This window comes from Penicillium griseofulvum (assembly GCF_001561935.1).
Source record: "Penicillium griseofulvum strain PG3 chromosome Unknown contig_90, whole genome shotgun sequence".
NCBI classification, from domain to species: Eukaryota; Fungi; Ascomycota; class Eurotiomycetes; order Eurotiales; family Aspergillaceae; genus Penicillium; species Penicillium griseofulvum.
The window spans coordinates 528,562-556,169 of NW_024467451.1; the positions used below are offsets into that span (position 1 = coordinate 528,562).

Here is a 27,608-nt window from a genome sequence, read left to right on the forward strand (position 1 = left end):
GGGGGGAAGCTTGATGTTATAGCTTTCCTTGAGCTTTAATTTCTGGTCATTTTAGGAATATCAAAAATAGAAAAGGCCTGTTTGCACTTTATCTTGATCTAGGACATGAATGTACATATATACACATGTGTCCATGAAACCTCAAATCGTGTATCGGAAAGCCGCATCACCCTCAATGACCCGCTTTCCCCGGTCCGCCTGCTTATTACAGATCCGGAACCACAGACTCAAAGCAAGAACTAACAAGATGATGAGGATGTTACACCTGGAAACACAGTCAGTACACGAGCACAATGTGAAACGGAAGGAAAGACATACGCGATAGCAGCATACATTCCGGGTCGGTACCCGGGTGCGTCCTGTTCCCGGAACACCAAGCTACTTGCGATACCACCGAGACCTCCAAATCCTACAAGTGTAGCACTAGAGAAAGCACGCGTCCACTGGCCTCGCACATTGTTTGCCTGATATGCCATGCAGGCTGGGATATTCGCGTTGGCACCGGCAACTGTGAAGAAAACGCCCAGGTAGCGGACGGCATCGCTTTTAGCGAATCCCATCATTGGCAGACCAATGATGGCGAGCAGGGCGTTGAAAATCAGAACTGGGGCGCGCATGCGGTACCTGTCGCCAAACCAGGCAGTGCCGTACATGACAAATCCTGCGAAAGCGTAGGGCGGCGCGACAAGGCATTGGGATTCGCCGACGCCGTAGCCCATGCCGAGGCTAAGGATGATGGGTAGGAAGTAGGCAATGGCGTATGTTACAGTGGTGAGGCAGCTGGGATAAAGTTAGCATGAATCGGGGGTTGTTCGGAAAGGAAACGCACAAGAAGATCATGGCAAAGGCCCAGATCTTCAAATCCAATCCAGGTTTGAGGAACTTTTTGAAAGAAAAAGCTTCCATATCGCCATCATTTCGGTCTTTGTTGATACGACGGACGATGAAAGCACATTCTCTTTCGTTCAGGAAGCGCCAGGACTTATGTGCGCGGTCAGGGAAGTCGACGAGGAAGAAAAAACACAGAAGGCCAATAAAGCCAGTGATCTATACCCATTGTTAGCTCCGTGGTTTTGTTTCAACCGAATCAGCTCTGCATACCACTCCCTCGAGGATGAAGATCCATCTCCAGCCGGTCAACCCATGCCTTCCGTTCAATTGCATCAGACCGAATGCAAGGATACCCGCCAAGGCAGAAGCGACACATCCGATAAGATAGAAAACAGAGAATCGTTTTTGGACGTCATCTTTGGAGAGTCAGCACCATGGAGTCACTTATAGCTTGGCCATTGCTCTTACATCGGGTATACCAGCAAGATAACAAGTAGACGCAGCCAGGGAAGTAACCAGCTTCCAACACACCCAAAAGCACACGCGTTCCAACCAATGCGCCCCAGTCCTGTACGAATCCCATTCCCTGTGGCCGTTAGTAAACCAGAGTCTTAATCCCCAGGAAGCGGAGAACCGCCTTACAATCATGATTCCCGCCCAGCATACAATAATGGAGCCCAGGAAGTATGTCGGGCCAACTTTTCGAATAATGACCGTCATCGGCGGCTGGAAAAGAACATAGGGTACGAAGAACATAAGGACGATAATGGACTATTCAGAGGTTAGCTAGTCGCCTTCTATAATGGAATCCATGTGTTCGAACGTACATAACGCTCGCCTATATCGAGTCGCAATTCCTTTTTCAACCTATTCAAGGGATCAGCCATGCACATAATTGACCTACACAACTACTTACCCTGCAACGGCAGCCATACTCAGATTTGTCCGGTCCATAAGCGATATGCAATAAGCTAACCCGGTCATGGTCACCAGACGCAAATCAATTCGTCGAATAATTTTCTTCTGCTCCTTTGGCGTGAACTCCTCATCCTCCTCACTCGGAGGGGTCTTCCCTCCTATGTCCTCGATACGATCTTCAGCAGGCGGTTTCTCATCGATGGGAGCCATGGTTCCCATGCTGATGTATTCGAATTGAATTGGAGTGAAATATGAGGCGAACGAAGATGATTCGGGAATGGAAGAAATAAATTCAATTTGACCAGAAATAAAATGACAGAGCTGCAGCCTTATCTAGCAAACGACAAGATCAGCAAGAATCAAAAACCATATCCTATGGATTGCGCAAGGAGCAATAAGCCCCGAAATAATTGGTACTCCATTCCTAAAACAGCCAGTCAAGATCGACGCTCGCCTATTGCAGCCCACGTTTAAACCGCCCAAGAAAATCTCCAAGAAAACAAGACCATCGAGAACCCAATAGCCGACAGTAAGTGGTCAAGTGCCTCGGGATAAGTACGGCTATGGGTATAGGAAGACATAGGTCAATAATGTCCGAAACAAATGAGGGGGAAGTCACCCCCCACTTGGCAAGCCTTTAACGAGTCATCTCTTTCATAAGTGAGTTAGTTAAGTTCGGTGGTGGCTACTTTCTGGGGGATAATCTGGGGGGAAAGGGAAGTAAATGCGGGGGAAATTGTACTTGGCAACTTGGCAGGCGTATTGACTACGTTATACACTTTGATTTCCTTTCTAGTAGTTTAAAAGACGTCACTTTTTTGTGGGACTAGGGATGATCTGTTCTATTCATTGTTTCTCCTTTTTATGCTTTCTCAAATTCCCAAGTCAAGTAAGGAGAGTTTCAAGAGATATGTATCAAGGAAGCTTAGCATTCAATGATATCGGGGGGAATACTTTACCAATAACATTAGTCCCTTTAATAGTGTGTATATGAAATCATTGTACACTAACTGATCATGTCAAGTTCGGAATGTAGGATGTAGGTTTTGTGACATCATGTGATTGAAGTGATTAACTATAAGAACAGCTAGAATAGACGATGGCCCTGGAGAGAATGTTGGAAATGGAATTTCATTTTTTTTTACACCTCGGTTTAACTTAAAAATGTTAATCTGGTCAACGGTAACTTTCATCCTCGTATTCCTCTTCATCCTCTTCCAAGAGAAGTCTCTCGCGTTCCTCATCCACCCGACTCTGCTCTCCCATCCGTCTCACAGACACGAAAACAAAGATCACGAGTGCCGTTCCAACAATGAATCCCCCAATCGCCAAGGCGGCATTGATAGGAATTGGGTTTCCATCAAACGTATGATGTGTCAATGCGTCGAGCCCATATTGGGAGAAGTTCGCGATTCCCGAGAGGCAAATAATGGCACCGTATACGCGCCCAAATGTGGCAAATCCGAAAACCTTGGTAGTATAATCGCTAGAGTGAAAATTAACACCTGGAATGTAGCATGGGTGGGAAACAACATACGACATGGCCGAGTAATACAGTGGCCGGAGTAAGACAAAAAGCACAACCGTCATATAGCCAGCCCAAACGGCCGGGATAGAGTTCAGCACACCGATGACCGTGGTGCAAATCACAATCAGCCCGAGCATGGTTGGCACACTAAGGCGATCAAGAAGGTACCCAATCGCAGGTGTGAAGAGAACACCCCCGAGCGGCAATGCGATGTCGAAGAAGGCACCGATTTTGTCTGCCTTCTTGACTGATCCAAGCATGTATTCATACTGCGAGCGAATCGTTGCGATAAAGTAGTTCATGCGAATCATCTGCAAAACAGTCATCAGCGTAATCAGGATGAACCAGGGCGTAGCCATCTGCCTGTGCGCCGGCAGGCCGTGCATTACACCCCAGACCCAACTCGTCTGCTTGCGATCCTCTTCTCGCTCCGCACGCATCTGTCGCTCGTCTTTATCACCAAGCACCCCATCGATCAGGCGGATCTTGCTCTTTCGCAGCTCCGCTCGCTTCTTCCGCACCCGATTGAGCTCCGAGGTGCTCTCGATTTCATCGTCGGAGTCGTGGACGTCCCGTGTGGCATCTTCGGCCCTTTCTATCTTGTTTTCCAATTGCAGGGTCGAGACATAGTCGCGTGCTGGCATAATGGTCATCAGTGCGATGAAAATACACACTGGGACTATCAGATAGGCGAGAAAGAACTTGTCCGGGGTGAAGGACCTGCCCGATGCTTCATATATGAGCCGGTAGAAGAGGAACACAACAGCAGAGGCATCAAATGCACCAGTCACCAGCGCGACTATCGACCCTGCATATTTGGGGAACGCATTCGCAATCTGGAACGATGGAACAAATAAAAAGGTACCAGCGAGAGCGAGAAAGAAATTTCCTGCGATATAGCCATCGAAGCTGGGTTCGTGGAATGCAAAGGCCATGATGACACTGCCGATAGAAAGCAGCAGACAAGCAATGAACCAACAGACGCGTGATCCACATCGATCTAGAATTGTCCCAACCGGAAGAGCGGAGACATTGGCTGTTATCGACGCAATGGTGAAGAACAGGTTGAGTCTAGCAATGGTTACTGAAAATCACAACACGATACGTTTTCTGCGACAAAGATACCTTAGGTCCTGCTGTGCGCAAAGTTCAAGTCCTTCATCGATTTCGGCGGGGGTGCAACGCTCGTGATAAACGCCTTGGTCAACGAGGATGGGCTTGAGGGCCGCGAAGCCAAACACGATCCCCGACGCGCTCCAGCACGCGATAACAGTGATGACAACCTGAGCTGGATGATGTCAACAGTTTGTCTTTTTATCTGGATGAAAAGTCCATACCTATTCTCTTTGCGGGGGAATGTTTGTACGCTGGTGTTCCAGGGAGTAATTCTGCGACCGGGATAGCCTCGGTCGGAGGTTGAATGACATCGTAGCTGATTTGTCGGCGAATAGGGACGAAGTCACAATCATCAACTAAGTCCGACTCGGGTTCACGATCAACACCATCAATGACAGAAACATGCTGCACCAGGGACATTGTTAACCAAGGGGGTATTGTGGAGGGAGAAGATCTTATGGTGGAATTGGAAGGAAATTTGGTTCTTTCCTTTTCCGGCGACAGCAAGGGACAACTGTCTATATATATTAAACATCATGTTATATATCCACCATATGGTCATTGGAACATGACATGTTTTATGGATAGCCACTGATTTTAATGTTTAACAAAAATATATGCTACACAGGTCTAGACTTTGTCTATTCCGTATACTAAAAGCTACATGTACATTAATAGGGATATTAATAGTATCAAATGGGACAAGGTAGTTATTTCTAGTTGATTCGCCCTATTTCCCCGCCACCTCTAGCAACTATTCTAGCCAATCACTATGTATATTCTGAGAATTATACATATAGAGATCATAAGGCTTACAATTTCTGTGATACATATAACGGGATTTGGTTGATCATAAGTTGACCGAGGTTAGGAATGTCTAACGCTGACTAACATTCTAATATTTTGAGTGAACACTCTATGTTGTATAAACTTACCTCTTTACTATATAATATACGCATCGAAAAATACTGCTCAGGAAGTCGTGTCGGACGATTTCCCCTTGATTGACCTCCATTCCATCGTCAGCGCGGGGACAATCATCAAACAGGACACCGCCACGGCAACAATGAACGACTGCCGGAGGCCATCATTGTATAAGACCAGAACCTCAGCCAACTTGGTAGTCGGAACAGCATTCGACAGACCTGTTGCCCCAGTTCCTAGAATCTTGGCTACATCAATCCCTTGGATGTGGGGTAGGTTTGCACCGAGGTAATTCTGGAAGAGCGACTGGGCGACAGCGATAAAGATAGCTCCACCGAGAGATTGGGCGAAGAATATGAGTGAGACACCAATGGAGACCTCATCCTTAGGAAGGACAGTTTGAGCAGCCATGGATGGTTGCTGCATCCCTGTGCCGATGCCAATACCAAATAGCACCTGGTACCCAATCCAGGCGGCGTGGTTGGTGTCCACCTTGAAGGTTGTCATCAACCCTGCGCCCATCGACATGAAAATTGCCGCAACGAACATCCAAGGAACGTAATATCCTGTTGCAGTGATGGTTGCGCCTGAGATGATGGCTCCAACAACCAATGCCAGCACCATAGGAATCGTGTCAATCCCAGATTTCACAGCCGATGTGCCGCGCACGCCCTGGAACCAGAGTGGGAGCGTGTACAGCATAGAGATTAGCCCTCCACCCACACACAGAGAAAAGGTGACTCCACTGAGGATGCTCCTCTGGTTGAATATATGAGGCGGCACCGTTGCCCCCTTCTTGAGCCAGATTTGCACGCCGACAAAGGCTATGATCAGGATCCCCGAGACGACGAACAGGGCGATGATGCGCCCATTGCTCCAGGGGTACGCTGTGCCACCCCATTGCAAGGCAAGCAGAAAACAGATGACAGAAGGCAGGAAGAACACGCTGCCCAGGGGGTCGAGGCGGAGAATCTGTTGCTTCCAGGTGCACGGTTGGGGTTTGTGAGGGACAGCCAGGAAAACGAACAGGATAACCACGGCGAAGCCGCCAATGGGTAGGTTGATATAGAAGCACCAGCGCCATGTTACATTATCTGTGAATGCACCACCCATCAGCGGACCGATGATTGATGAAAGGCCAAAAATAGACCCCATAAGCCCGACGTACATCGGCCGTTTGGCCAGCGGCACAATCTGTGCAATTATCACTGTCGCACCGGAGAATATACCCGCTGATCCAATCCCTGCTATTGCGCGTCCCACGATGAAGGCCTTGGAGTTGGGGGCGCCCCCGCAGACGGCCGATCCGACTTCGAAAATAAGTATCGCGACTAGGAAGATGGTCTTTGTAGAGTAGAAGGTGTACACCTTGCCCCAAGATAGCTGAGTGGCACAACTTGTCAGCAGATATGCACTCGCATACCAACTGATATCGTCGAGAGAATTGAATTGGGTTGCGATTCGGGGGACTGCTGTGGCAATGATGGTGCGATCCTATAGTGTTGAAAGTTTTGTTAGTAATCCATGTTGGGAATAGGAAACACAACATTCATACCAAGGCAACTAAAAACATAGCGAGCAGAATAGAAAGAATAATAGCTAACAGCCGGGTGCCCGCTGGTAATTGAGTCTCATCCTCCTTGACCTCGGAGGGCTTTTCGGTTGAAACCTCGTCCGGTTGCTGGTCAAGCTGCTGTTCTATCGATGAAGTCATGGTATGTTGCCGAAATTGTATAATAGTAAACAATGAGGTATTTTGCAACTAATCTAGATTAACCCATATGAAAGAGAAGGGAGATACTTATAAGTTATTGAACATAGTTCGGGATCTCGGGGGTGAAGATTTTCTCGGCGCCGACTAACTTGAGTTCGGCGCCGAATGGGCTTAGAAGGAACCAAAATGCCCTTCGCTCCGTATCCGAAAGATTTAGAAATATATTAGAAGCCGACAGAGCTCACATCTCAAAGCTGAACTCCAGAATTTGCACTATCCCCGGACTACCACCGGCAAAACTCATCTTCGACTGCACCATTGACCCGATACGCGGGCGACAGGTTTCCCGGCCTCCGAACCACATGTATGATACAATAGAGATTCCCAGTCGGTTACCACTGACCAAAGTGGTAAAAGTCCGTGCTACGGCGGCGAAGATCAACTCTGCAACTCTTTGTCGTCCCAATGGCAGCTCGGTGGAACGAAGGACAGATCGGTTCCAGAATTTTGGGAATGACTGCGTTAAGCTCCATGTTCTCGAGAATGACCCTGAGGCTGGAGTACCGATGATTGATCCCAGTATTCCATACCATGATGGGCACCATACCTAAGTACAACGTCCACTCGATACCATGTTCCCCTGTTGCCTCTGAGCAGGGCTGCCTGAAAGCTTCATCTCATCCATGATATGATAGTCAGCACTATATCGCCCCTCGGACGGGCTCAAAGATGTGAGACTGGTATCTCACGTATCAGCTCTTGTCTTCCCCCGAAATTCCGTGCTTGTGTCGTTTGTGAGCCCCCAATTTCACGCGGGGTGATAGCCGAAAGACATGGCATGAAGCATTCGCCTTCTTACAGACACATTTTCTTCCCTAGATGGAGGCAATGGGAATCCTAGTTCTTGAACATGAAGTTATGGGAATCATTCACCTCCTGCAATCCGTACCCATGATTAAAACTGATCATGGTAGACCGTCAAGTCTAGTAAGCTTTCCGAGTATTTTCGGGATGCTAGAAATTTTCAGTTGAGGAACTCCGTGCTAGCTAATAAAGCCCGTCTCTAGCCTTGTTGCCCAGTTTCCCTTTGCCCGTTGTATTTTCTTTTCTCCCTGTAGTCGTATTTTAGTCTCTTGTTTGAGGGGTAGTATTCAGCTTTGGAATGGGGATACTGAAACAGACTCTCTCTCTCTCTCTCTCTCTCTCTGCTTAAAACACACACTGGATGGTCATTCAGATCATATTTGGGATGATACTCCACCATTTTCGCCAAACGACCAGGTTTTCGCAACTTATTCAATGAATGGAACGCTCAAGTTTTGGAACACCACAACTAGCTCTTTGGAGAGGATATTTCAATTCCTCCCGGTGGGGTTTATCTGTTTAGAATTCTCTCCGAAGGGCCGATTTATTGTTTTCTTATTTATTTTGGACAGAGATAAGATAGATCTCTTGTTGAATATTCTTTTCAAACCTGTCAATGCCAAGACATTTAATATAAAACCATGCATGGATGTTCCATGGATAGGGATGACGTATCTAGACGCCAATGACGTAGGGCCCCATTCTATATTAACTTGGGTTCAACCACTTTTTATACCTGTTCTATATTAAAAATTTTATCTTCTTCCTGTTGACAAATATCACAACACAAGCATAATGGCCAACATATCAATTAGCGCTCCCGGCCTGAGCAGCGGTGGGTTTCTTTACAGCAATGGCAACAATAATGCGCGACTATGCATCACCGCCGAGTCTGAAGATTTCGACCTGGAGATTATTAAGAACTGGCAAGAGGAAGGATTCGACGTCGTATACCTCCCTTATAACGGCGGAGGAAAAGAGTACGCTCGCCGGCTGCAGTCTGTAAAGGATGGTCTCGGTGTAGGCGAAAACTACGGTGTGATCGGTATATACAGAACGCTCTCTAAATGACATGAACATGAACTGACGGACTTGATTCCTAGCCTATGGTGACGCTGCGGACTACTGTCTCGACTACTATCTCAATTCCATCAACGCCAGTCGACTGTGTGCCCTGGTCGCTTACTACCCCAGCCTGATCCCCGATACACGATCGCGATTCCCACTCTCGCTCCAGGTTCTCGTGCACTTGGCAGGCGAGACTGTGGATGTACTTGTTCAGCCGGTCGCGCTTGGTTTGCAAGGAAAGAAACGACGCCAGACCCGCCCGATCAACGCTGGTATCGGAACTGGAGAGCGTTTGGATCTAGCGTACTCGGCGTTTACGTATGATAATGCCGAGCCCGGGTTTGCGGAGACAGATTTGGAGGAATACGATCATCTGGCGGCGGATCTAGCCTGGACACGGACTTTGAAGGTCCTGCGGAAGGGATATTCCAGGGATCCAGATTACGAGCAGCGGTATGAGCAGCATGTGGATGGTAAGTTACAACCGCAAAAAGATTCTGCGACGGCGGACTAATGCTTTGTTAGGCAAGTTTTTCTCGGCGAACATCAAAAAGACCATGGATGGCTATGTCCAACACAAAACCCCGGGTGTCACTTATACGCCGACAATCAGCGGCGGGATTGGGAAAAAAGCCTTGCGCCATTTCTACGAACATTACTTCATCGGCAAATTACCCCCGTCTATGCGTCTGCGACTGCTATCTCGTACCACAGGAGCTGATCGAATCGTGGACGAGCTATACGTAAGCTATGAGCACACACAGGAGGTTCAATGGATGCTACCGGGTGTCCCGCCGACAAATAAGCGAGTCGAGATTATACTCGTGAGCATTGTGAGCATACGCGGCGGGCGTCTTTACTCTGAGCACGTATACTGGGACCAAGCCAGCGTCCTTGTGCAAGTTGGCCTCTTGGATCCCAAGCTGCTGCCGGAGGGAGTCCAGGGTGTCGATCGACTGCCCGTTGTTGGGCGCGAGGCTGCTCGTCGCATCCTCCATGAGGATACAGAGCTAGAACAGGAAGACTACCATAACAAGATGATCCGTCGTGCACGTGTGCGCGCAAGGAGGAGCATGAATAAGAGCGCTCGCGCGTCGCAGGCAGGGGATGAATATGGTGATCTGAGGAGTGAGGCAGAGCAGTCGTTGCCTGACAGGAGTCGGAATAAGGGCAAGGCGGTTCAGGAAACGAAGCCTCCCGGTCTGAAGCGGTCGCGCACGGAAGCGGCTGAGCACGAGGTTTATGACGGCAGTAATACGGAGACAGAGTCTAAGGCTGGCCTCTAGAAAAGGTCAAGTCGATGTGTAAAGGCAGTTGGGACTGTTCTTTCGACATTTTAAGCGATTGTTTTTTGATTATGAGTGATGTTGTACCTGCTGATTTCTTCTGTTTAGCATTAATGGTTAGCAGTATTGTGAATACGATAATGGACGTTATATATATATTTGGAGAAATGCAACAGTTTCAATGAAGAGGACATTGAAGGCATCGGATAAACCATTACTCCGTGATTCTCCTACCCCCTATCCGGTACTTATCCGGTAGGGGTAACCATGGACCATTATGTATAGTGTAGCATGTCTGATACACTCAATGACACTTATATTCTATTAATCACACGTACTTAGTTAATTACCACCTTTCATAGTTGATGTATAAGGGAGCAGATCTCCCTAGAGGTGGTTGCTATTTCGGGTGTCGAGTAACGCCGCCTTTAATGAGCATATCTAACATAGCGCTGACGTCGACCTCTTGATGTACGGAACATACCCAGATTGAACACCACACTTTTAGCGGTTACTCTGAAGGTGATCATCGAAAAGCAAAAACTCCCGTGCATCGAGTCATCTCCGAAATGAGTTCCTAGGGCTGAAAGGTTTAGTCTCACCTCGGCCTCTGTCAATATGACGCGGCGTTCACACTTCCAGACCGGTCGCAAACCTCGAGGGTATGCTGGCTTCCAACTAGATGAGGCTCTTGTCACGGGCCCAATATCATTCCTAAATCCCACCTCGGCACACTACAAGCCTTTCCAGCGCCCAAAAGAGACTCGTCCTCCCCCACAACTCGAGCGTCTCTGGCGATCTCGCGACAACAGAAAAGGCCGCCATGCCATTCGCGTCGATACAGAAGCATTACCACATGAAACTGGAATTACAACACCACCTTTGACGCAGTCCTTCTCAACGGTAGCCAGGATCATTCTTCGCATGGTGACCTACGTCCCTTACTGGGACGTGTCATATCTAGTCGCCATGTCCTTCACTATCGGGTCGGCAGTCTTCATTGTTAATGGGTTCTTCGTGTGGTTGCCGCTCGCAGACAAGAAGACCGAGTTTCGCGGTGAGATTGTCGTTGCCGGCGGTTGGACGGGGTTCGTCGGCGCGACTATCTTCGAAATCGGAGGTGTATTGCTGATGCTTGAAGCCTTTAATACCAATCATACTGGATGTTTCGGCTGGGCGCTTGAAACCGCCGTCGAGGAATCTATCGAGGATGGGATTACTCACCATCCGATGAAAGAGATCAAGCCGAAGGTCTCGGAGTGTGAGCATCATCATGCGAATCGGAAATCATTCCTCCAGGAGAAGCACCATCATTATGCCAATGACATCGCCCATTTTCATCGGGACGACACTGGATACGTTACTTCGTCACCAGATGGCAGGACATTCCGATGGATTCCGTCAATGTCGGAATTGTGTACGCATTATCTTCATGAAATTGGCTTTCTAGCTTCCTTGATCTTATTTGTGAGCGCTACTATCTTTTGGATTGGTGCAATTGTTGGCATTCCCGATATTATTGACCACATGAGCAAGGGACTTATTGATGGCCTCTACTGGGGTACTAGTACTCTTGGCGGGTTGGGATTTACTGTTAGTTCATACATGTACATGCTTGAGACTCAGTCAAAGTGGTACCTTCCTGCTTGGCATGTTCTGGGGTGGCACATTGGGCTCTGGAATTTGATTGGCAGTATTGGGTTTACTGTTTGTGGTGCGCTGGGACCGGCGAGTAGCAACTCTGGCGTGAATTATCAATCGTCGCTTGCTACATTTTGGGGATCGGTGGCCTTTATGATAGGATCTATGATTCAGTGGTATGAAAGTTTGCAGAAGAACCCTGTTGAGAAAAAGCGTGGTTAATGTTTAACCAAGGCATGCATGAGGATTATAAGTAAATTAGATATACTTGCCATAGGTAATTAGATATACTTGCCATACGTGTCTAGTCAGGACTAGAAACAAATGTTGATTTGCTCATTAAAAGCTAGGTGGACATCCGCTCCGCTCCAAAGCGCCTTGATAAATTTCTACCTCAAAACCGAGGCCGTTCGATACATTTATGGCCAAGTCAATCATACTAGCATGTTCAGTGTACTTAAATCAATAATTGCCAGCCTAATTTGAACAATTTACTAACTGATAGAGCTCATCCCATCTGTTGCACATACTACTAGACCTCCACACCAGCCCATAAAGCCCAGGGCCCAACCTAACCCAACCCGCAAATGGGCTGGGCTCTGGGCCCGGTCTTTAGGCCCACCGGTGGGCTATAGGCCTAGGGTAGAAGCCCACTAGGCTTTATTAGGGGCCTCATAGGCTCCACTAATAGGGCGTGGGTTAGGTTAGGCTTTAAAGGTAGGGCCAATAGCCCCCTACGGGTTATGCTATAGGCTTGAGCTCCGGGCCCAACCCGGCCCATTGCGGAGGTCTACATACTACTGCAACTAGTAACGATGCTCCTTATCCAAATATATACGTTTTTAGAGTGCCCGTAGTACTTCACATTCTATAGTTGGCATCAGCACACTGTTAAAATTCAACACTATGTGCTAACTCTAACCAACTAACAATACACAGACCCCAGCTGGGGTGTTGCGTTCAAATAGTCCCACACTAGATCCATTCCAAGGATCAGGCCCTAGTCCAATCCATACGCCCGTCTGTCGTATCCCTCTTTCCCTTGCTAACCTCAACGATAACCGAGAGCCTCTTTAGAAGAAGGAACCCTCATGGGTTGTGCTCATTTCACATTGGCAGACCAGTTCGATACCGTGAATGTAGTTTCCCCGCCAGTGAATGGCTCTGTCCCAAATTGCACGGCTATCAACTCATTAGTATACTCCACGCTTTGCAACAGGTATCTTTGGAGTTACGTACTAAGGATGTTCTGGGTGCTGGCTGGATATTTCTCTTTTTCAGTTAGGTAGTCAAAGAATTCCTTGACATCCCCACTCCAAGACGTAATAGGGCTTGAAGCGACAAAGCTGTACGTCTTCTGTGAGCCATTGGCACCATTCCAAAGCTCCCAGGTAATGCCCCCAACGGTGGCCGTCCCAATCTGCGAACCTATGGGTTGGACTTCGCCGTATTTAGCGAGCCTGTGTATTTGGTTCGTTAGCAATCGACGACAAAGACCCGAGGCACCGCACATACCAAATCATGAGCTCATAGTCACCACTAGAGGGATCATGGTTAATATCCGCTGCAGTGAAAATATCATATGCGACGTCGGCGCGGATATTGGTGTTGTCATAACTCCACTTCACAGAAGTGGGAATGCTACCAATGCCGCTGACGGGCTGCCTCTTCAGGCCAGTAAAACCCGAGTAGGGGTAGCTCTTCACACTATTGTCACCACCGGTCCATTTCCATGTGGTGGACCAAGAGACTCCTGAGTCCGAGACGGAATTGACGTTTAGGCACTGAGAGCCAGTCCCAGAAGCCATCCCCCAAAGATTGTTGTTGAGACTGTAGCTACCCTTGGAATAGTAACCATACTGCTGACATAGTGTCTCGATTTGGCCGAACGCAGTTGAAGCTAGTGCAATAAGCAAAGAGGTGGTCTTCATTTTGGAAAGTTTGCGAACAAGTTGTAGTATTGTGCGAAACAATTGGGATGCACCTTCACATTCTAGGCGGGATATTTACAGACTTTATAGCAGTAACAGCGGAACTTTCCCCTTTACACTTCTACCTAATCGATCAATGATCAACTGGAAAGAACGGAGATTTACCATAGGATCGACACGAGTTAAGATGAGGACTCCATAGTCTTGGTCATCAAGGTTTCGAGTATACGCCAGACCGGCGCTCATCTTCCGGTGAGCCCTCCGTACCGCTAAAGGTTAAGGCAATTATTCAGAGTACTGCGCGTCCGCTATACTATTCAGGGATCGATCCACTGATCATTTCGGTGGGTAGTTATCGGACGACTGTAAATGTTGCAACGGAAGCTTTTTGTGTTTGATACTGAGCTATAAGAGTACAGTTGTGGAAAAGGCTTCAATGATTTTATGGCTTAGGAACATTAGATAATAGTTCGGCAAGAATAGATCGAGTCTGTTACTTGGCTGGAAAGCAATCATTATGATCGATCACAGATTTACGACAACGAAGATCACGTCCCATTAGTGCCATAAGACCTCATCAAATTCTATAAGCCATGGGTTTCTATCCTATGATACAGCTAATAGTTGAAAGAATCGCCAAAATTACGTAGTCCTTAAGTAAGGAAACGGTTTGCTGATTGTATGAATTGAACCCACTAGGAGAATGCCCTATTTGGACTCTTGACCTGAAACGAAACGGAATTATGAGCGCTTGCCTGGGATTTGCCTGGGATTTACCTGCCAATTTGAGCAGGGAAAAGAACGTTAAGTGTAGAGATTCCGAAGAGTGAAAAACAGTTTCTTTTCGGCAATTGACTGTGCCTAGATTGCCGTGCATATTGTCAGATTCGGCAAGTCGTCCGGGTGAGGTAGTAAGCTGATTGAGCGATTTTGAACGGAGGATGCTCCGTATGTATTTTTATTTGAGTTAGCTCTCGTCATTGTGTTGGATCCAGTCAATTCCCTTCACTTTGAAACATCTTGACTGTGGGGGTAACGGGAAGTGGGCGTAACTCTATTCCAAGACACATATGCAGGAGTTCTCATGTTTCATGATATGAGAGGTTAGGTATAGGATAGATGAGATGAAAATTATACAACATATAGATATTGAAGATATGTGTGTAGTAGACTAGAACCCGTCAACCCGATGGGGAGGTAGACCCCCCTGCCGTCCCCCCTGTTGTACAAGATATGTACAACATACATATTTTTTATTTTTTTTTCAAGTTATGCGAAACATAATGAAACTTCAATTCAATAAAGTTAAGGGATACGGGAAGGCAGCTTTAATCACTATTGCCCTAAACTACTTCGGGTAGGTCGACCGCTACCTAACCTACACAACCCGACCACATAATTCCCATCTCGGTCTATGTTGTACAGCCTTGTCCCATTGGATGATGACGGCGGAAAGCTCTGGGTTACCTCATACAAACTTTCTAGAATGAAGGGGCCATGCCTTTGTTCGAGATTCAGTCATGTTGCCCGCCCGACCCCTTTGCCTTTTGCTTATATTGAGCATAACCGCATCAAAATCGCCGAGCAAGCAGCAAGACCGCCAGGGGTCGGCAATGTACTGTCGCTGATTCCGCGATTTACCCGTCCCAGCGACTATTGAACGGCTGGGTTTCGTGTCCTACTGCGATCGCCCACATATCAACTGGGCAATTTTGAGGACCCAGATGAGCTTTTTAGGAGGGAGAAGACCCAGACTTGCTCTACTCTAACCGCTCGCTTTCTAGTATGCCTAGGGATGTGGACGAGGCGCAGCGTTCATGCGACAGTGAGGAGAATCGTTAGGGGTATCTGAATTTGAATTCCCCCATTACCATTGTGAAAATGATGAGAAGATGTTAACAAATCAAATAAATTGAAATCTTTTGATAAAGCACGGATATCGTCAACAGCTACCTGTTGTAGTCAGACGAAACGAAGGGCTGCGATGGCCAAGACATATCTAGACATGAATTTGCTAGAGTAAAAATAGTGGCTTAAACAGATATCAATAACCGTACTCAACGTTCTGCCTGGCAGCGAGAATGATATCGCGGTAAAAAGCCATACCGATACTTCGGGGATGGAACGCCTTGGCTTGCCGAGTCGGCAAGAACCACGGGATATTTTGAGAAATAAAGTCTCCCCAGGCAAGCGCTGTGTCCGCGAGTGCAACTTGCTTAGCGATATTTCCATCTGGATTGGAAACAACTGCTGACGCGAGATCGAACCAGTAAATGGGGACAGGATCGGGGCAAACACCGAGGGTTGTATTGCATGTCTTTCCGTCGGGAAGCAGAAGACTTCTCCTTGCTTTCAGCAGGGCTAAATCAGCGGTATCATCAGCGGTTGTTAAAACCATGGCTCCCTCTTCAATGTCCGACCAGCCGCCGAGGAAAAAGGCAGCGTTCATATGACTGGAATATGCCTCTGTCACGCCCGGTTCACACCAGCGGTGGTCTTCGAAACTAGGATCCACGTCACAAAGTGAGTGACGTTTCTGCCTACCAGGTTGTTGGCGTCAAGGACTGCGGCTTCAATGACCTCGTTGAGGGATGTCACCAGGTCCATCATATCAGCCCTCCGGGAGGTTGTCAGCCAAACATCACTATGGTCGGCCTTATCCTATCCCTAGTAGCGAAAGGAAACTTCGTTGCATTGTGTGGTATCGGGACTGAAGAATCTTGGATACCCAGCGATATACAGATTGAAACCCTACAGTAAGTTAGCACGGGCACGTGAATCGGGGTATGGAGATACTTGCGGGATTTTGCTGGGTTCAGTCAATGATCTGAAGGTAAATAGATGTGAGTTTATCCTGCAGCCCATCTGCGCCGATATCGCCCATAAGCTCCTTAGCGGCGCTTTTGTAGTAAACGCACCACGCCGCATCCCACCCAATGGGGGAGTTGAGATATCTCAGAATGCAATGATTGACAATATTCGAGAAATCTACCTCGTTGACACCGATCGTCATAGTGGCGAAGCTCTCCACTGTCGGGTTCTGCCACCTGTGAAGTTCGTCGTAAAGTCCAGCAACAGTGTCTCCAGAACAAACCAGATTCTGATAATAAAAGCTCGGTACAAACGAGTCGTGTAACAGACGGTCGAAATTATTCGATCCAACTCGGCATTTTTCCCAAGGCGTGTCTCTCGTCCCCATTCCTACAGCGAATGAGTCTCCGAAATATACCTGGCCGGTGACAGCGGGAATACTCTCACCAACATCATCCCACAGTATATAGTCGGTTACACCGCATTAAGTTGCACTTGCACAAGCAGGGAGTACTGGTAGAGGAATGGCACGGCTTGTCTTCTCTGTGAAATAGACGCCTACTGCCAATAATTGATAATTCTCTACATTGTCTCCAGCCCGCGCTTTTTCACAATGCCCTAAAACCATTATCCCATTTGGCCCTAGGACAGGACATTCAAGTTTTACTGTCTTTCTTAGCTTGGTCGGTTTTAGGCTTGACCAAGGTGAACGATCAAAGGTACCTCGAGCGAGCTTCTAGTAGGAATCGAACCCATACACTATATCACGGGTACTTTAGGGTGGTTAGTGCGTGTAGCAAAAAGATAATTGAGGTGGATCACAACTCTCTACCGAGCATCGCATACTCCGTACGGGTGGATTTATGTACCAGGACGGCAGGTCTTGCTCTAGAAGCCTTGCGGAGATCCACCAAACTGCGCTTTATCACCTCGTCGGTAGATACTTTATGTTTCCGATGGATACGCCGTCTTTTGATAGCAGATTCCAGATGGATAATAACCCCAGCTATAGGTGAAGTCAAATAAATTGTCAAATATTTTGGTATAGCAGGGGCCTGCCTTACTAGTACCTTCTGTCTACGTGGGCGGTTGGACGAGAGCTCCTATTTTTGTATATGAACAAAGGTTGATGGGACAGTACCCATAGCTGCAAGCGTATGAACAAAGCCCGGGGACCCCACCTCCAGTTCTAGCAACGCAGGCCGGTGGGAGGAAGTCTGAAATTGTAGGGACCGTCATACGATGTTCAGTCGTATCGCATATTGCGGATGGACAATAGCCGTACAACTTTACAGGCAAAGCTACAGAACCCCGCAGCTATGTGAGTATTGGAGGGGTAAGTGATAAGCGATATTACTACAAGATGCCACAACTAAATGACACCAATAACACTAAGAGTAGCGGATTCTGGCCATAATTTACTAGTTCAAGGACTATAAGTTCGGGTGGAACTAACCCGGGAGAATTTCCCGGCTCACTTCGGTTGATGCCGGCGCGGCCTTGCGCCGTTTGGCTCTGATTGTTTGCACGCTAAGACTAATGTGTGTAGTTTTCTCTTAGATCAAGAGACATTCGATGTGCTAAGGTGAAAAAGGAAGAACAAAAAAGAAAAAGAAAAAACGACTGGAGGACCAGTAGCGATTGTCTCACTTGGTTGAGGCTCGACAATGACATTGTCTTTTTTTGGCGACGGTTTTCCGACTACCACTGCTAAACAAGGTCCCTAATAATGCTTTCTTGGTTTCTTATAGTAAATAAGTCTTATCGTATCTCAAGAATTACTCATGCATCATTTTATTCCTTATCATCTAATCGATATATCTGGATGGTCGTCATTCCCATTTTATATATTTCTATGCCCGACGTTGAAATCTATGCTTTCTTGGTTGAATTCAGCCATATTGTGCTTCAGGATAGTGGGCTGAATCAATGCTGGTTTTTTATTATTGAACTACTGAACTAGCAGATCTTGGAAATGGGTCTATTGGAGAATTGAAATAGACTGAACCCTAGTTGCCATTTTATTTCGTCGGAGTCTGGAGATTCCGCTCGACCTGACGCCAGCGCTGTTCTAGCTGACATGATCCGCAATGCCATCCAGTTGTCCAGAGGAAGAGATCTCGTCGTGACGTTGTTTTGGCTCATTTCCCAGAAGTTGACAACTGCTTCTGCCACGGAGCTCTCATAGCTATCTAGCACGCTCTTAAGCTGTTGAGGGTGTTTTAATGCACCCCACTTCGACCTAGTTAGTTTCCACTGAGGCGATAATGTCTCATCTAACTCCGTCACAGGCGAACTACGCATCAACGCCGGGCTGACGCGCAGCATCAAAACGCTCCTGTCAGGCGTCATGCGCGTGACGCATGTTTTTTTCAACTCCGCTATGCTTCGCAAATGGCACACTACACACCTGTCCTGATTGTCGGTCTTTCCAAGCTCTCTGCGCCAGGATTTAGATCCATGAAATATATTTCGGTTACACCTTAGCAAGCGCTACATTACCTGGGCAATTTTGGTATTGCGATATTGCCCTAACCCTGGTTTTCAAGTTGAATCGTATAGACTTGTTGGATAGCCCACACATGTAGCTAGCTTTCTTTTCCTTCTACTCTACCTTCACGTAAATCAGGATTTGAACCAGATAATCATTCATTCCTGCAAATCATCGTTGCTCGCAAAACCCCTATATAACAGGGAGGGTAATAGCCATCGTTCACAATATACCAACGTAGGAAAGGGTACAAGTTCACAACCCTATGGGCGACCAACATGGATATAGGCCAAACCCACTTGTGTGCAACATAGAAGGAGAATACTGAATACTACCAGTGCTTCGCATGGTAGATGCTTCTAGGCCATTAGCACTGTGGACAGAGGATTCGACCACCTGCACAACTGCCACAGGTTGTAACAAAAACCCCACATCGTAAAATATCGGTCCACTCTATTCACGGTCAGAGTGGGCCTATCAAAAATAGGGTGCAAGGTACGATACGGTTGCCTGTCCTTCGTGTTAACTGATGATGCCCACGGGGGAAGTATGTGCACTGTGCAGTACAAAACTAGGCGAGGTGGAAAGGTTAACCGCCTTAGATTCGTTAAAACCGGCGACTACGGCAGTTTATATATAGGTTTTTGTTACCAAGTAATAGACCATAACAAGGTAAGTTGTTAAATAAGGCTGTGCTTATGAGGCACTCAAATTGGATCACATGAGTCATGGATGCATAGGCTTCCAGCCTTGGAAGTTTTCCGCATTATTCTTGGGGCTCAAGCTATTACAGCAACAAAACGATGTTCATCTAAAGTGAGCATTATCTCCACGTGTCTAATGCAGCTATTTCAATCATTTAGTTGCCTATCCATGTATAGTAATCCGGGCTTAGAAATTACTCCGTGCTCTCGAGGTGCTGTCAAAAGAGTGAGGGACTGTAAGTTGGCTCACGGTGTTGGACAAGAGATTTTCGTGAACGCTCTGGTATATATAGATCCCGCTTCGAGCGCAACAGGTCTAGCTGATGTTCAAATTGATACCGGGGGTTGACTAGTCGGCAACGGAGCCCAGAACAGCATCAAGAGTATATCAGTCTATACTAGTTAGCTTCGAGACACTCTGGATCAAAAGGCGAGATTGCATGAGCAAATCCCCCTTGAAATCAAGCTAAAAAGGTATGCTCGGGGATTGTACGCGTCATTGGAAAGCGGATTTATACGGCCTGATCGGAGCTCACGGGGCAGTAGTGCCGATCTGCAAGGTAAGCCCCACAATATCTGGTGCAATTGAGTAATTCAGGTGACTTCTTGCAACATGCATGATGAATATAAGTACCCCCCTGTTTCACTGTCCGAAAATGCCGTGGGAGAAGTAGTAATGATCTACAGTTAGTCTCCAAGCAGGTATCTATTTAAACCGATGTTGTATTCCGATCAATGACAAGGCATAGAAGTTTTGAACTGAGCTTGTGCACTAAAGGGAAATATAAAACCAAGACCATGCATCTCTGTGGACTATCCTTTCTTTTACTCTCTACGAGTGTTTACTGCCTATCACTGAACCCGTCTTTGAACCGGCGAGCGACCGCAGAAATTCCTTCTAACTCTTTCAACTCTTTCGACACATACTGGAATTATCTTTATCCCTGGGGCGACACCCACAATGGCGGTTCGCGCATGGATACCGACCATGTCTCCGTGAGTGATGGTATTCTCACTTTGACAGCCGAGCCTGTATCAGGTGAGCCCTCGCCCATCCGTTACCTCTCGGGGGCGATCCACGCCAAGTCAACCTTCGCAGTTAAGGAAGGTGGAGGGTTAGACCTTAACGCCGAGTTCATCGCACCTGTATCCAAGGGGACCTGGCCAGCATTCTGGCTGAACGCAGCGAGCGGATGGCCTCCGGAGATTGACATTGCCGAGTGGAAAGGCTCGGGTAAGATCTCGTTCAACACATTCAATACGTCAAGCGAGGTCACAGAGCTGGACATAGACTACCAAGATCCGACGGACTGGCATTCCGTCAAGGCCGAGCTGCGTGATACGAATGGGTCGGATGTTAGCGTCAAGTTGTACCTTGATGGAGAGCTAGTAACGACACAGTATGCGAGGGACTATGTTGGCAAGGGACTACGCCTGCAAGTTATCACAGTACCAATTTGACTAAATTATATCTGGCTGACTGACCGTGCAGAATTATCAATTACCAAACAGAGGGTTCTTCTGGTTCTCCTGGGCCTTCCACCAGTTTGTATCCTTGTCCAATTTATGTTGTCTGTATATGAACTGATATTGTGGTTTGCAGAGACGACTTTCCAGGTTCGGAATGTCGAGGTCACCAGCCAAAATGCATGAGTCTGGTCAATACCTTGGAGACGCCATTAACGTCTAGGTTATGGGGATATTCCTACTAGTCAAAAACTGGTGTATATGATACCCCCTATATAATGATATCTACTATCCTTATTTATTCCCCTCTGTGCCCTATCCCATAGGAGGCGGACAAATCAGCCTCACTCGAGTTTACAATACTTTACTTACCGGTATTCAGTCGATCTGGTTAGTCTACGGAAAGGTGGGACTACCCTGACTTAGGATTTTCGTCTTACCTGAGTTATATCCCTAAGTATATCTAATATTTACTAAACTTTGTAGAGTTCTATCTAACTAACTCTTGAAGCCTCCTACTAAATTTCAAACCCGTAACCTAGGTATAGTATATAGGAATAGCGATTTAAAAAGAGGTATAAAATATATAGTCTAGTTAGCGGGGTATATAAGGATAATTAGTTAAGATATATCAACCCTAACTTATAACTATAAGTAAGTAGACCTTGCCAACTCCCATGGGACTAGAAAAATTTTGGTCCCATATCCTGGTCCCATCACTCCGGCCTTAAGAACCAGTCACGTGAGAAGGGCTTATCAAAAAGTACAGCGCAGTAAGGAGACACTGTTTAAGAAGGCCTCATTGTCTCTTGACACCGGTCGCACTATGAAGTAAAATATTAGTAGATCGGCACGGCTTTCGTCTTCATGACCAACGCATATAATGATCAGAGCATTTTAAATCGTGCATTCAAGAGACTCGAAATTGAAGTAGAGCTTTCTCAGACGATCAAAGACAGAGGAGTACTGTCTCTAACATAGCAGAGATAATCACTGAGTCGCTGGGTTGAAGCTCATCTTGCTTCGTCAACTATTGGTTTTCGGCGTTTGGTCAAGATCGCGAATATTCCGATAGACTCGAACATTCCGTGCTTTAAAGGAACAATGACCAAGATGTGATTTAATTCCGTCATTTTCAACTTGACTCAGCTTCATGTTGATCCTGCATGGATCATTAGAGGGGGACGGAAGCATAAGCGGTCCACCTGTGGTGACATCGGACTATTCTGAAACTCCGCGGACTTTCACCCCCAATTTCCAACTCCATATCCCCATGGCGCCAGCAATGGAGAAAGAACGGGAAAAGCAATACAAAATGAATTCGATCATGGTTCATAAAATTGATTCAATTCCTCTTTCATTACCTCCTCAACCTCACATCAATATCCCCTAGCAGATCATGTCGCCTACCGACGGATCCACCACTCCCACCTTAATGAGCAAACCTCGGAAAGAAGAAGCCATCTCGAGCCCAGGAGCCGCCGAAAAAGCCGAACCGGTAACTGAGCCGACCGCCTTCTCCTCGACTTTCCAAGAGGCTATCTTTATCCTCATCATTGGCTTGTCGCAACTTTTTTCCGTTGGCGGTATAGGCAATGCCGCCTACTCAATAGAACAGATCGGTGCATCTCTCGGCACAAGCAGCAATGGACAGATGTCATGGTTTCTAGCCTCCTATGCCCTCTGTGGTGGTGTCTTCGTCCTAGTCACCGGTCGCCTGGGTGATCACCTCGGCCACAAATACGTCTTCCTCTTTGGCTGGATCTGGATGGCCGTCTGGTCTTTGGTCTGCGGCTTCGCCCACAACGTCGTTCTATTCGACATCGCCCGCGGCATGATGGGAATCGGGAATGGCGCACTAGTACCCAACTCCTTCGCGCTGCTGGCGCGTGCATTCCCACCTCTGTCTGTGAAGAAGAACATCGCCTTTGCCTTCCTAGGCTTCTGCGCTCCCTCCGGCTACATCTTTGGTGGTTTGATCGGCGCCGCCTTCAGTCAGAAAGTCACCTGGCGGTGGGGATTCTGGTTCTGGGCCATCGGCTGCCTCGTTCTCAGTTTAGCGACCTTCGTCATTGTTCCTCACCGAATCGGCTCCCCGATTCCGGGGCTCAGTCTCCGCCAGTTTGACTACATCGGTAGCTTCCTCGGCGTGTCGGCCCTGATTCTGTTCTCTTTTGCCTGGAACCAGGCTTCAGTAGTTGGCTGGCAAGAGCCCTACGCCTACGCCTTGCTCATTGTTAGCGTCTTCCTGCTCGTCGGATTCGTCTTCTCCCAGTCCCGTGTCTCTGCCCCCGTCCTACCCAATTCCCTCTGGGGCCGCCCTGGTTTCGCACCCGTAGTCACTGCCATGGCATTTGGCTGGATGTCTTTTGGAATCTTCCTCTACTACACTACCGTCTACATCCTCACTATCCATAAGACCCAGCCGCTTGCCGCAGTGGCTCAAATGGTTCCCCTGGTCATTGGTGGACTGTTTGCTACAACAGCTGTTGGTCTCTTTATCGCCAAGACGCCTGCTCAGTACATCTTCGGCGTGTCCATGTTCTCCTTCTTCATCGGCAACCTGATCATGAGCTTTGTGAACTACTCGAACGTCTACTGGGCCTTCATCTTCCCTGGTTGTCTGCTTGTTGTTGGCGGGCCCGACTTGTCCTTTGCCTCGTCAGGGATTCTCATTTCCAATGCCGTCCTGCCTGAGGAGCAAGGTGTTGCCGGATCCTTTATCTCAACGGTTGTGCAGTACTCTATCTCCATTGGTCTCGGTATTGCCGCCACTGTAGAGTCTCATGTTAACGAGGGTGGACAGAACCCCATTCGCGGCTACCGCGGGGCGTTTTGGTTAGGAATTGGATTTGCGGCTGTGGGATTCTTTGTTGTGATTTTCTTTGTTCGCGACCACAGATTTGAGTCCAAGGAAAGGGACCTGTCCCGCCCTGAGGCCATTTCGGAGACAGCAGATCTTTGAAGGGATTTGTGATATGCTGATTGTGGTTTTGTTCCTTCATCCTTCTTGTCCCGTATTAACCAACTTGGCATAAATAATAGATATGTTGGCAGAATAAAGGGTCTCAGTAGATTGTTTTCAGATATGATATATCGGTAACTTAAAATAACTGGACTATGTTCACTCGAGTAGATGCTAGGCAATATACCTAGTTTGGGGACGGTAGTGGCATCCTGCAATGATAGAGACAATCTGTGAGATCTTGGTCTCGATGTCATATAATGCGCTTCTGGCGTAAGACATGTTGTGTTTCGAATGGATATTGATCAGATTACCAATAAGATGCTTTGAGTCCACCTTGTCGCGGGAGAATGGATCTAATATATCATCGTCTTGAAAGACTGGCATCCAGTATTGTCTAGATGTTGTACCTTCCGAAATGGTGTCCTCTGGTCATGATTTGGTGAGGCTGCGAGATGAAGGGAAGCAGCATGCGGATTCCGCGGATCTCTCCTCAAACGGGTACCAATCCAGGGCGTCCAGGTCCACGGACGGCATCCATGAGACTAGATCGCCATGCATAGGACTCTGAATACGAAAGCGATTCATCTATTTTGTAGCCACCAGCAGGTTGATCAAAAGGAACAAACAGGGCCAATTTATGGGGAGAGGCGTTCCCGTCTATGTGATCTGACACCTCCATTGCCTGGGCACTCGGTGATTTAGAGAGATGTGAGGATATTTGTTTGATAACAAATGTGAATGTAAATGTGAATGTAAATCAGATCAACACCACGGTGATCACGGGAGATTGGACCCGTTCCGTGAATCCCCACTTGACGTTGGCCGAGCCGAATGGGCTTAGTACATGGTCCTGTCCTCCAACATCCCACTTAACATGGATATTCCCATCTCCAAGAAGCTCACCCTCTCTTGTTCACGGTGTCGCGCCTCCAAATTAAAATGCGACCGTAAGGAACCTTGTGTGAGTATGCCTAGAATCTCATGAGAATGCCAATCTCATTGTTGCTAGTTGGAATGCGTGAAGCGCGACTGCGCCCACCTATGTACCAAAGATGAACGGCAACCGAGAGCCAAGCGGACCAAAATCAAACCTACAGAACAGAACCATAGTCAGGTGACGCCGGAAGAAGAGGAAGAACCGGGGGTCGAAGAAACAGCGCAGATCTTGGAGCATTTCGTGGATGTCATTCCTCTCCCCACCGAATCAGCGGGCGTGGCCCCTGACATCCCCAATCGATACTGGGTGACCCAGGATCCACAGAGGCATGAGCAAAAACTTGCCTTGATCGGAGATGTGGTTCACGCCCTGCCAGAATGGGATATCATCCAACTCCTCTACGAGATCTTTGTTACACGTTGTCAGGGACCACTGGGAAATGTGGTGCACACCCCGAGCTTCATGAAGCAAGCTGACCAATTGCGCCACTGCTTGAGTATGGCTTCCCCCGACGCAGCCATCGCCAGTACGCTATCCATGGACTCTCTTGCTGGTTTGCTTCTCGCGGTGCCGCTCTCCTTTAAACCCGCTTGGTCTAGCATCGGCTTACTCTTTCTACGCAGCTTGTGCTCGGACTCGCCTTCCATCCAACCCCGTCCCTTCTGGGTGTCCAGCCCACCCTGTTGACCTTTCGCGTAGAGCAGCTGCGCGCCTCCGATGAGCCTGCAGCGACGTGGCGGTCGATTGGCGTACGTTGTCTCCACGGGGGTATTTCCCTCTTTTGTGGCTCTATCTCCAGCTTGCAGGCGGCTATCATGCTCCTGTTGGATACAAAAGAGACCTCGCTGGGGCTTGATGCCGTATTAGTAACGGCCATTGCGGGTGCGCGCAAACTTGGATTGCATCGCTTAGGCAATGCCACTTTGGATGCCACGCCTTCCTTACATTATGGCTCTGTGGCCGCTGAGCCACCTCAAATTCGCACCGAGATTGCGATTCGCATTTGGTAGGCACCCTGAATACCTTTTTCTTTTCCACTCGGGGCGAAGCGCTAATCGTTCCGGACCACTAGGTGGACTCTTGTCATGAGAGACTGGTCCCGTAGTCAAGCTCTTGGCTACTATACTATCCGCCCCTCACAATTTAATACCCGGATGCCATTGCACCTCAATGACGACGATCTGCTCAGGACACATGGCAAGATTCCCGAGCGCCCTCGGTCTGAGTTTACCATGCTCTCCTATACGGTACACGCTTTGGAACTGTCTATTATTGTGCGGGAATTAATTGATCTCGGGGACGCCGCAAACGAAGTTGCCCAGCGGCGTCAGCACCTAAATCAAAAGTACGAAAAATATGTGGCGAGTTTGCCGTTTTACTTTAGATTGGGAAGCTCTGTCGGACTCACAGCCATGGGTCCCATGGCCGCCATCCCAGTCCAGCGATTCATGTTACATCAACAGCTATGGAGTCTACTCCTTCGCCTCCATCGTGCTACTCTCTCCTCTCCCATAGGACGGGCATCCTGCCAGCAGCTGGCTCATAATATTATCAACACGCAAGCCCAGATCCAAGCCCGCTGCACGGTTTGTGGCTCACTGTCCACCAACGAAACGCAACTCTTCAATGCTACCGTTGTGTTGGTCTTGGCGCTGCTGTTTGATTCCCCGTCAACCAAGGCTGAGCAGTCAAGTGCCCAACTCAGTCGGCTAATGACGCGAGACCACATTCGGGAAGCCATTGAATTGTTGCGTGCCAAAGTGTCACCTGACACATCCTCCGGGGACGCTATGCTCCAAGACCCGCTCCAAAGCACGATGTCGCGCAGTGTTGTGGCCCTCGAGGCACTGATGAAGTTGGAAGAGAATTCAGATGACGGTGCCAACCGCCATGCGGGATCGAATCAGAAGCGTTCCCTCTACCGCCAGGTGGTGGAGATTCTGAAGACCTTGAATGGTCCAACCACTTCCGCTGATTCACCCGTTTCAAGAATATCAACTCCTGGGGACACCACTTTGACTCTCTCCATGCCTGTCACGGACGGCTTCCGCGATCTAGATGTAATGCCCATTCTCTCCAATGGCCTGAGTCCTAGTATGTGGGACTTCTTGGACTTCCAGCTACCGGAAGATGTAGGAAAGGAGAAGTTCTTGCCTATGGCCGGAGACGTTTACGGGCCTACGGGATCTACCGACGCATTGTATCCAAGCCAAAGCAGTAGCCTCTCGGGGACGCGCTTGACCCATGAATCCCCGTCGTCTCTAGGAATTGAACCCACGTTGGAACACTGTGACGATCCCTTATAGAGCTGATGCCTTTGTGGCTGCTAAACCTTTCGACGTCGTGGGAAATGGAGGCCTGTAGTATGGCAGTCTATTATTGCCATCAGGCCAAAACGAGTTCTGCCGG

The 27,608-nt window shown here is 48.0% G+C and overlaps 10 protein-coding genes across 10 annotated transcripts; 5 read left to right on the forward strand and 5 right to left on the reverse strand.

Moving 5' to 3' along the window:
- Nucleotides 1-141: 141 nt before the first annotated feature.
- On the reverse strand, nt 142-1,968 carry PGRI_045190 (putative phthalate transporter; the record flags this gene model as incomplete). The annotated part of the gene is made up of 8 exons (XM_040792232.1): nt 142-265; nt 319-780; nt 830-1,047; nt 1,102-1,247; nt 1,300-1,417; nt 1,474-1,602; nt 1,659-1,698; nt 1,748-1,968. The coding sequence occupies 8 exons, from the start codon at nt 1,966-1,968 to the stop codon at nt 142-144; spliced, it is 1,458 nt and encodes a 485-aa protein (XP_040649288.1).
- A 957-nt stretch (nt 1,969-2,925) lies between these two features.
- PGRI_045200 (putative MFS transporter) lies at nt 2,926-4,813 on the reverse strand (the record flags this gene model as incomplete). The annotated part of the gene is made up of 4 exons (XM_040792233.1): nt 2,926-3,235; nt 3,287-4,348; nt 4,403-4,565; nt 4,615-4,813. 4 exons carry the CDS (start codon nt 4,811-4,813, stop codon nt 2,926-2,928), a joined length of 1,734 nt encoding a protein of 577 aa, XP_040649289.1.
- A 552-nt stretch (nt 4,814-5,365) lies between these two features.
- PGRI_045210 (MDR family MFS transporter) lies at nt 5,366-7,031 on the reverse strand (the record flags this gene model as incomplete). The annotated part of the gene is made up of 2 exons (XM_040792234.1): nt 5,366-6,811; nt 6,873-7,031. The coding sequence occupies 2 exons, from the start codon at nt 7,029-7,031 to the stop codon at nt 5,366-5,368; spliced, it is 1,605 nt and encodes a 534-aa protein (XP_040649290.1).
- A 1,659-nt stretch (nt 7,032-8,690) lies between these two features.
- PGRI_045220 (dienelactone hydrolase) lies at nt 8,691-10,249 on the forward strand (the record flags this gene model as incomplete). Its single annotated transcript, XM_040792235.1, has 3 exons — nt 8,691-8,940; nt 8,999-9,436; nt 9,489-10,249. The coding sequence occupies 3 exons, from the start codon at nt 8,691-8,693 to the stop codon at nt 10,247-10,249; spliced, it is 1,449 nt and encodes a 482-aa protein (XP_040649291.1).
- A 618-nt stretch (nt 10,250-10,867) lies between these two features.
- Nucleotides 10,868-12,112, forward strand: PGRI_045230 (uncharacterized protein; the record flags this gene model as incomplete). The annotated part of the gene is made up of 1 exon (XM_040792236.1): nt 10,868-12,112. One exon carries the CDS (start codon nt 10,868-10,870, stop codon nt 12,110-12,112), a length of 1,245 nt encoding a protein of 414 aa, XP_040649292.1.
- Nucleotides 12,113-12,992: 880 nt separating this feature from the next.
- Nucleotides 12,993-13,821, reverse strand: PGRI_045240 (glycoside hydrolase family 12 protein; the record flags this gene model as incomplete). The annotated part of the gene is made up of 3 exons (XM_040792237.1): nt 12,993-13,072; nt 13,130-13,350; nt 13,406-13,821. The coding sequence occupies 3 exons, from the start codon at nt 13,819-13,821 to the stop codon at nt 12,993-12,995; spliced, it is 717 nt and encodes a 238-aa protein (XP_040649293.1).
- A 2,044-nt stretch (nt 13,822-15,865) lies between these two features.
- PGRI_045250 (uncharacterized protein) lies at nt 15,866-16,270 on the reverse strand (the record flags this gene model as incomplete). Its single annotated transcript, XM_040792238.1, has 1 exon — nt 15,866-16,270. One exon carries the CDS (start codon nt 16,268-16,270, stop codon nt 15,866-15,868), a length of 405 nt encoding a protein of 134 aa, XP_040649294.1.
- Nucleotides 16,271-20,625: 4,355 nt separating this feature from the next.
- PGRI_045260 (glycoside hydrolase family 16 protein) lies at nt 20,626-21,288 on the forward strand (the record flags this gene model as incomplete). Its single annotated transcript, XM_040792239.1, has 1 exon — nt 20,626-21,288. The coding sequence occupies one exon, from the start codon at nt 20,626-20,628 to the stop codon at nt 21,286-21,288; it is 663 nt and encodes a 220-aa protein (XP_040649295.1).
- A 1,405-nt stretch (nt 21,289-22,693) lies between these two features.
- Nucleotides 22,694-24,259, forward strand: PGRI_045270 (uncharacterized protein; the record flags this gene model as incomplete). Its single annotated transcript, XM_040792240.1, has 1 exon — nt 22,694-24,259. The coding sequence occupies one exon, from the start codon at nt 22,694-22,696 to the stop codon at nt 24,257-24,259; it is 1,566 nt and encodes a 521-aa protein (XP_040649296.1).
- Nucleotides 24,260-25,136: 877 nt separating this feature from the next.
- On the forward strand, nt 25,137-27,505 carry PGRI_045280 (putative C6 transcription factor; the record flags this gene model as incomplete). Its single annotated transcript, XM_040792241.1, has 5 exons — nt 25,137-25,223; nt 25,272-25,766; nt 25,823-25,948; nt 26,006-26,205; nt 26,272-27,505. 5 exons carry the CDS (start codon nt 25,137-25,139, stop codon nt 27,503-27,505), a joined length of 2,142 nt encoding a protein of 713 aa, XP_040649297.1.
- Nucleotides 27,506-27,608: the final 103 nt, after the last annotated feature.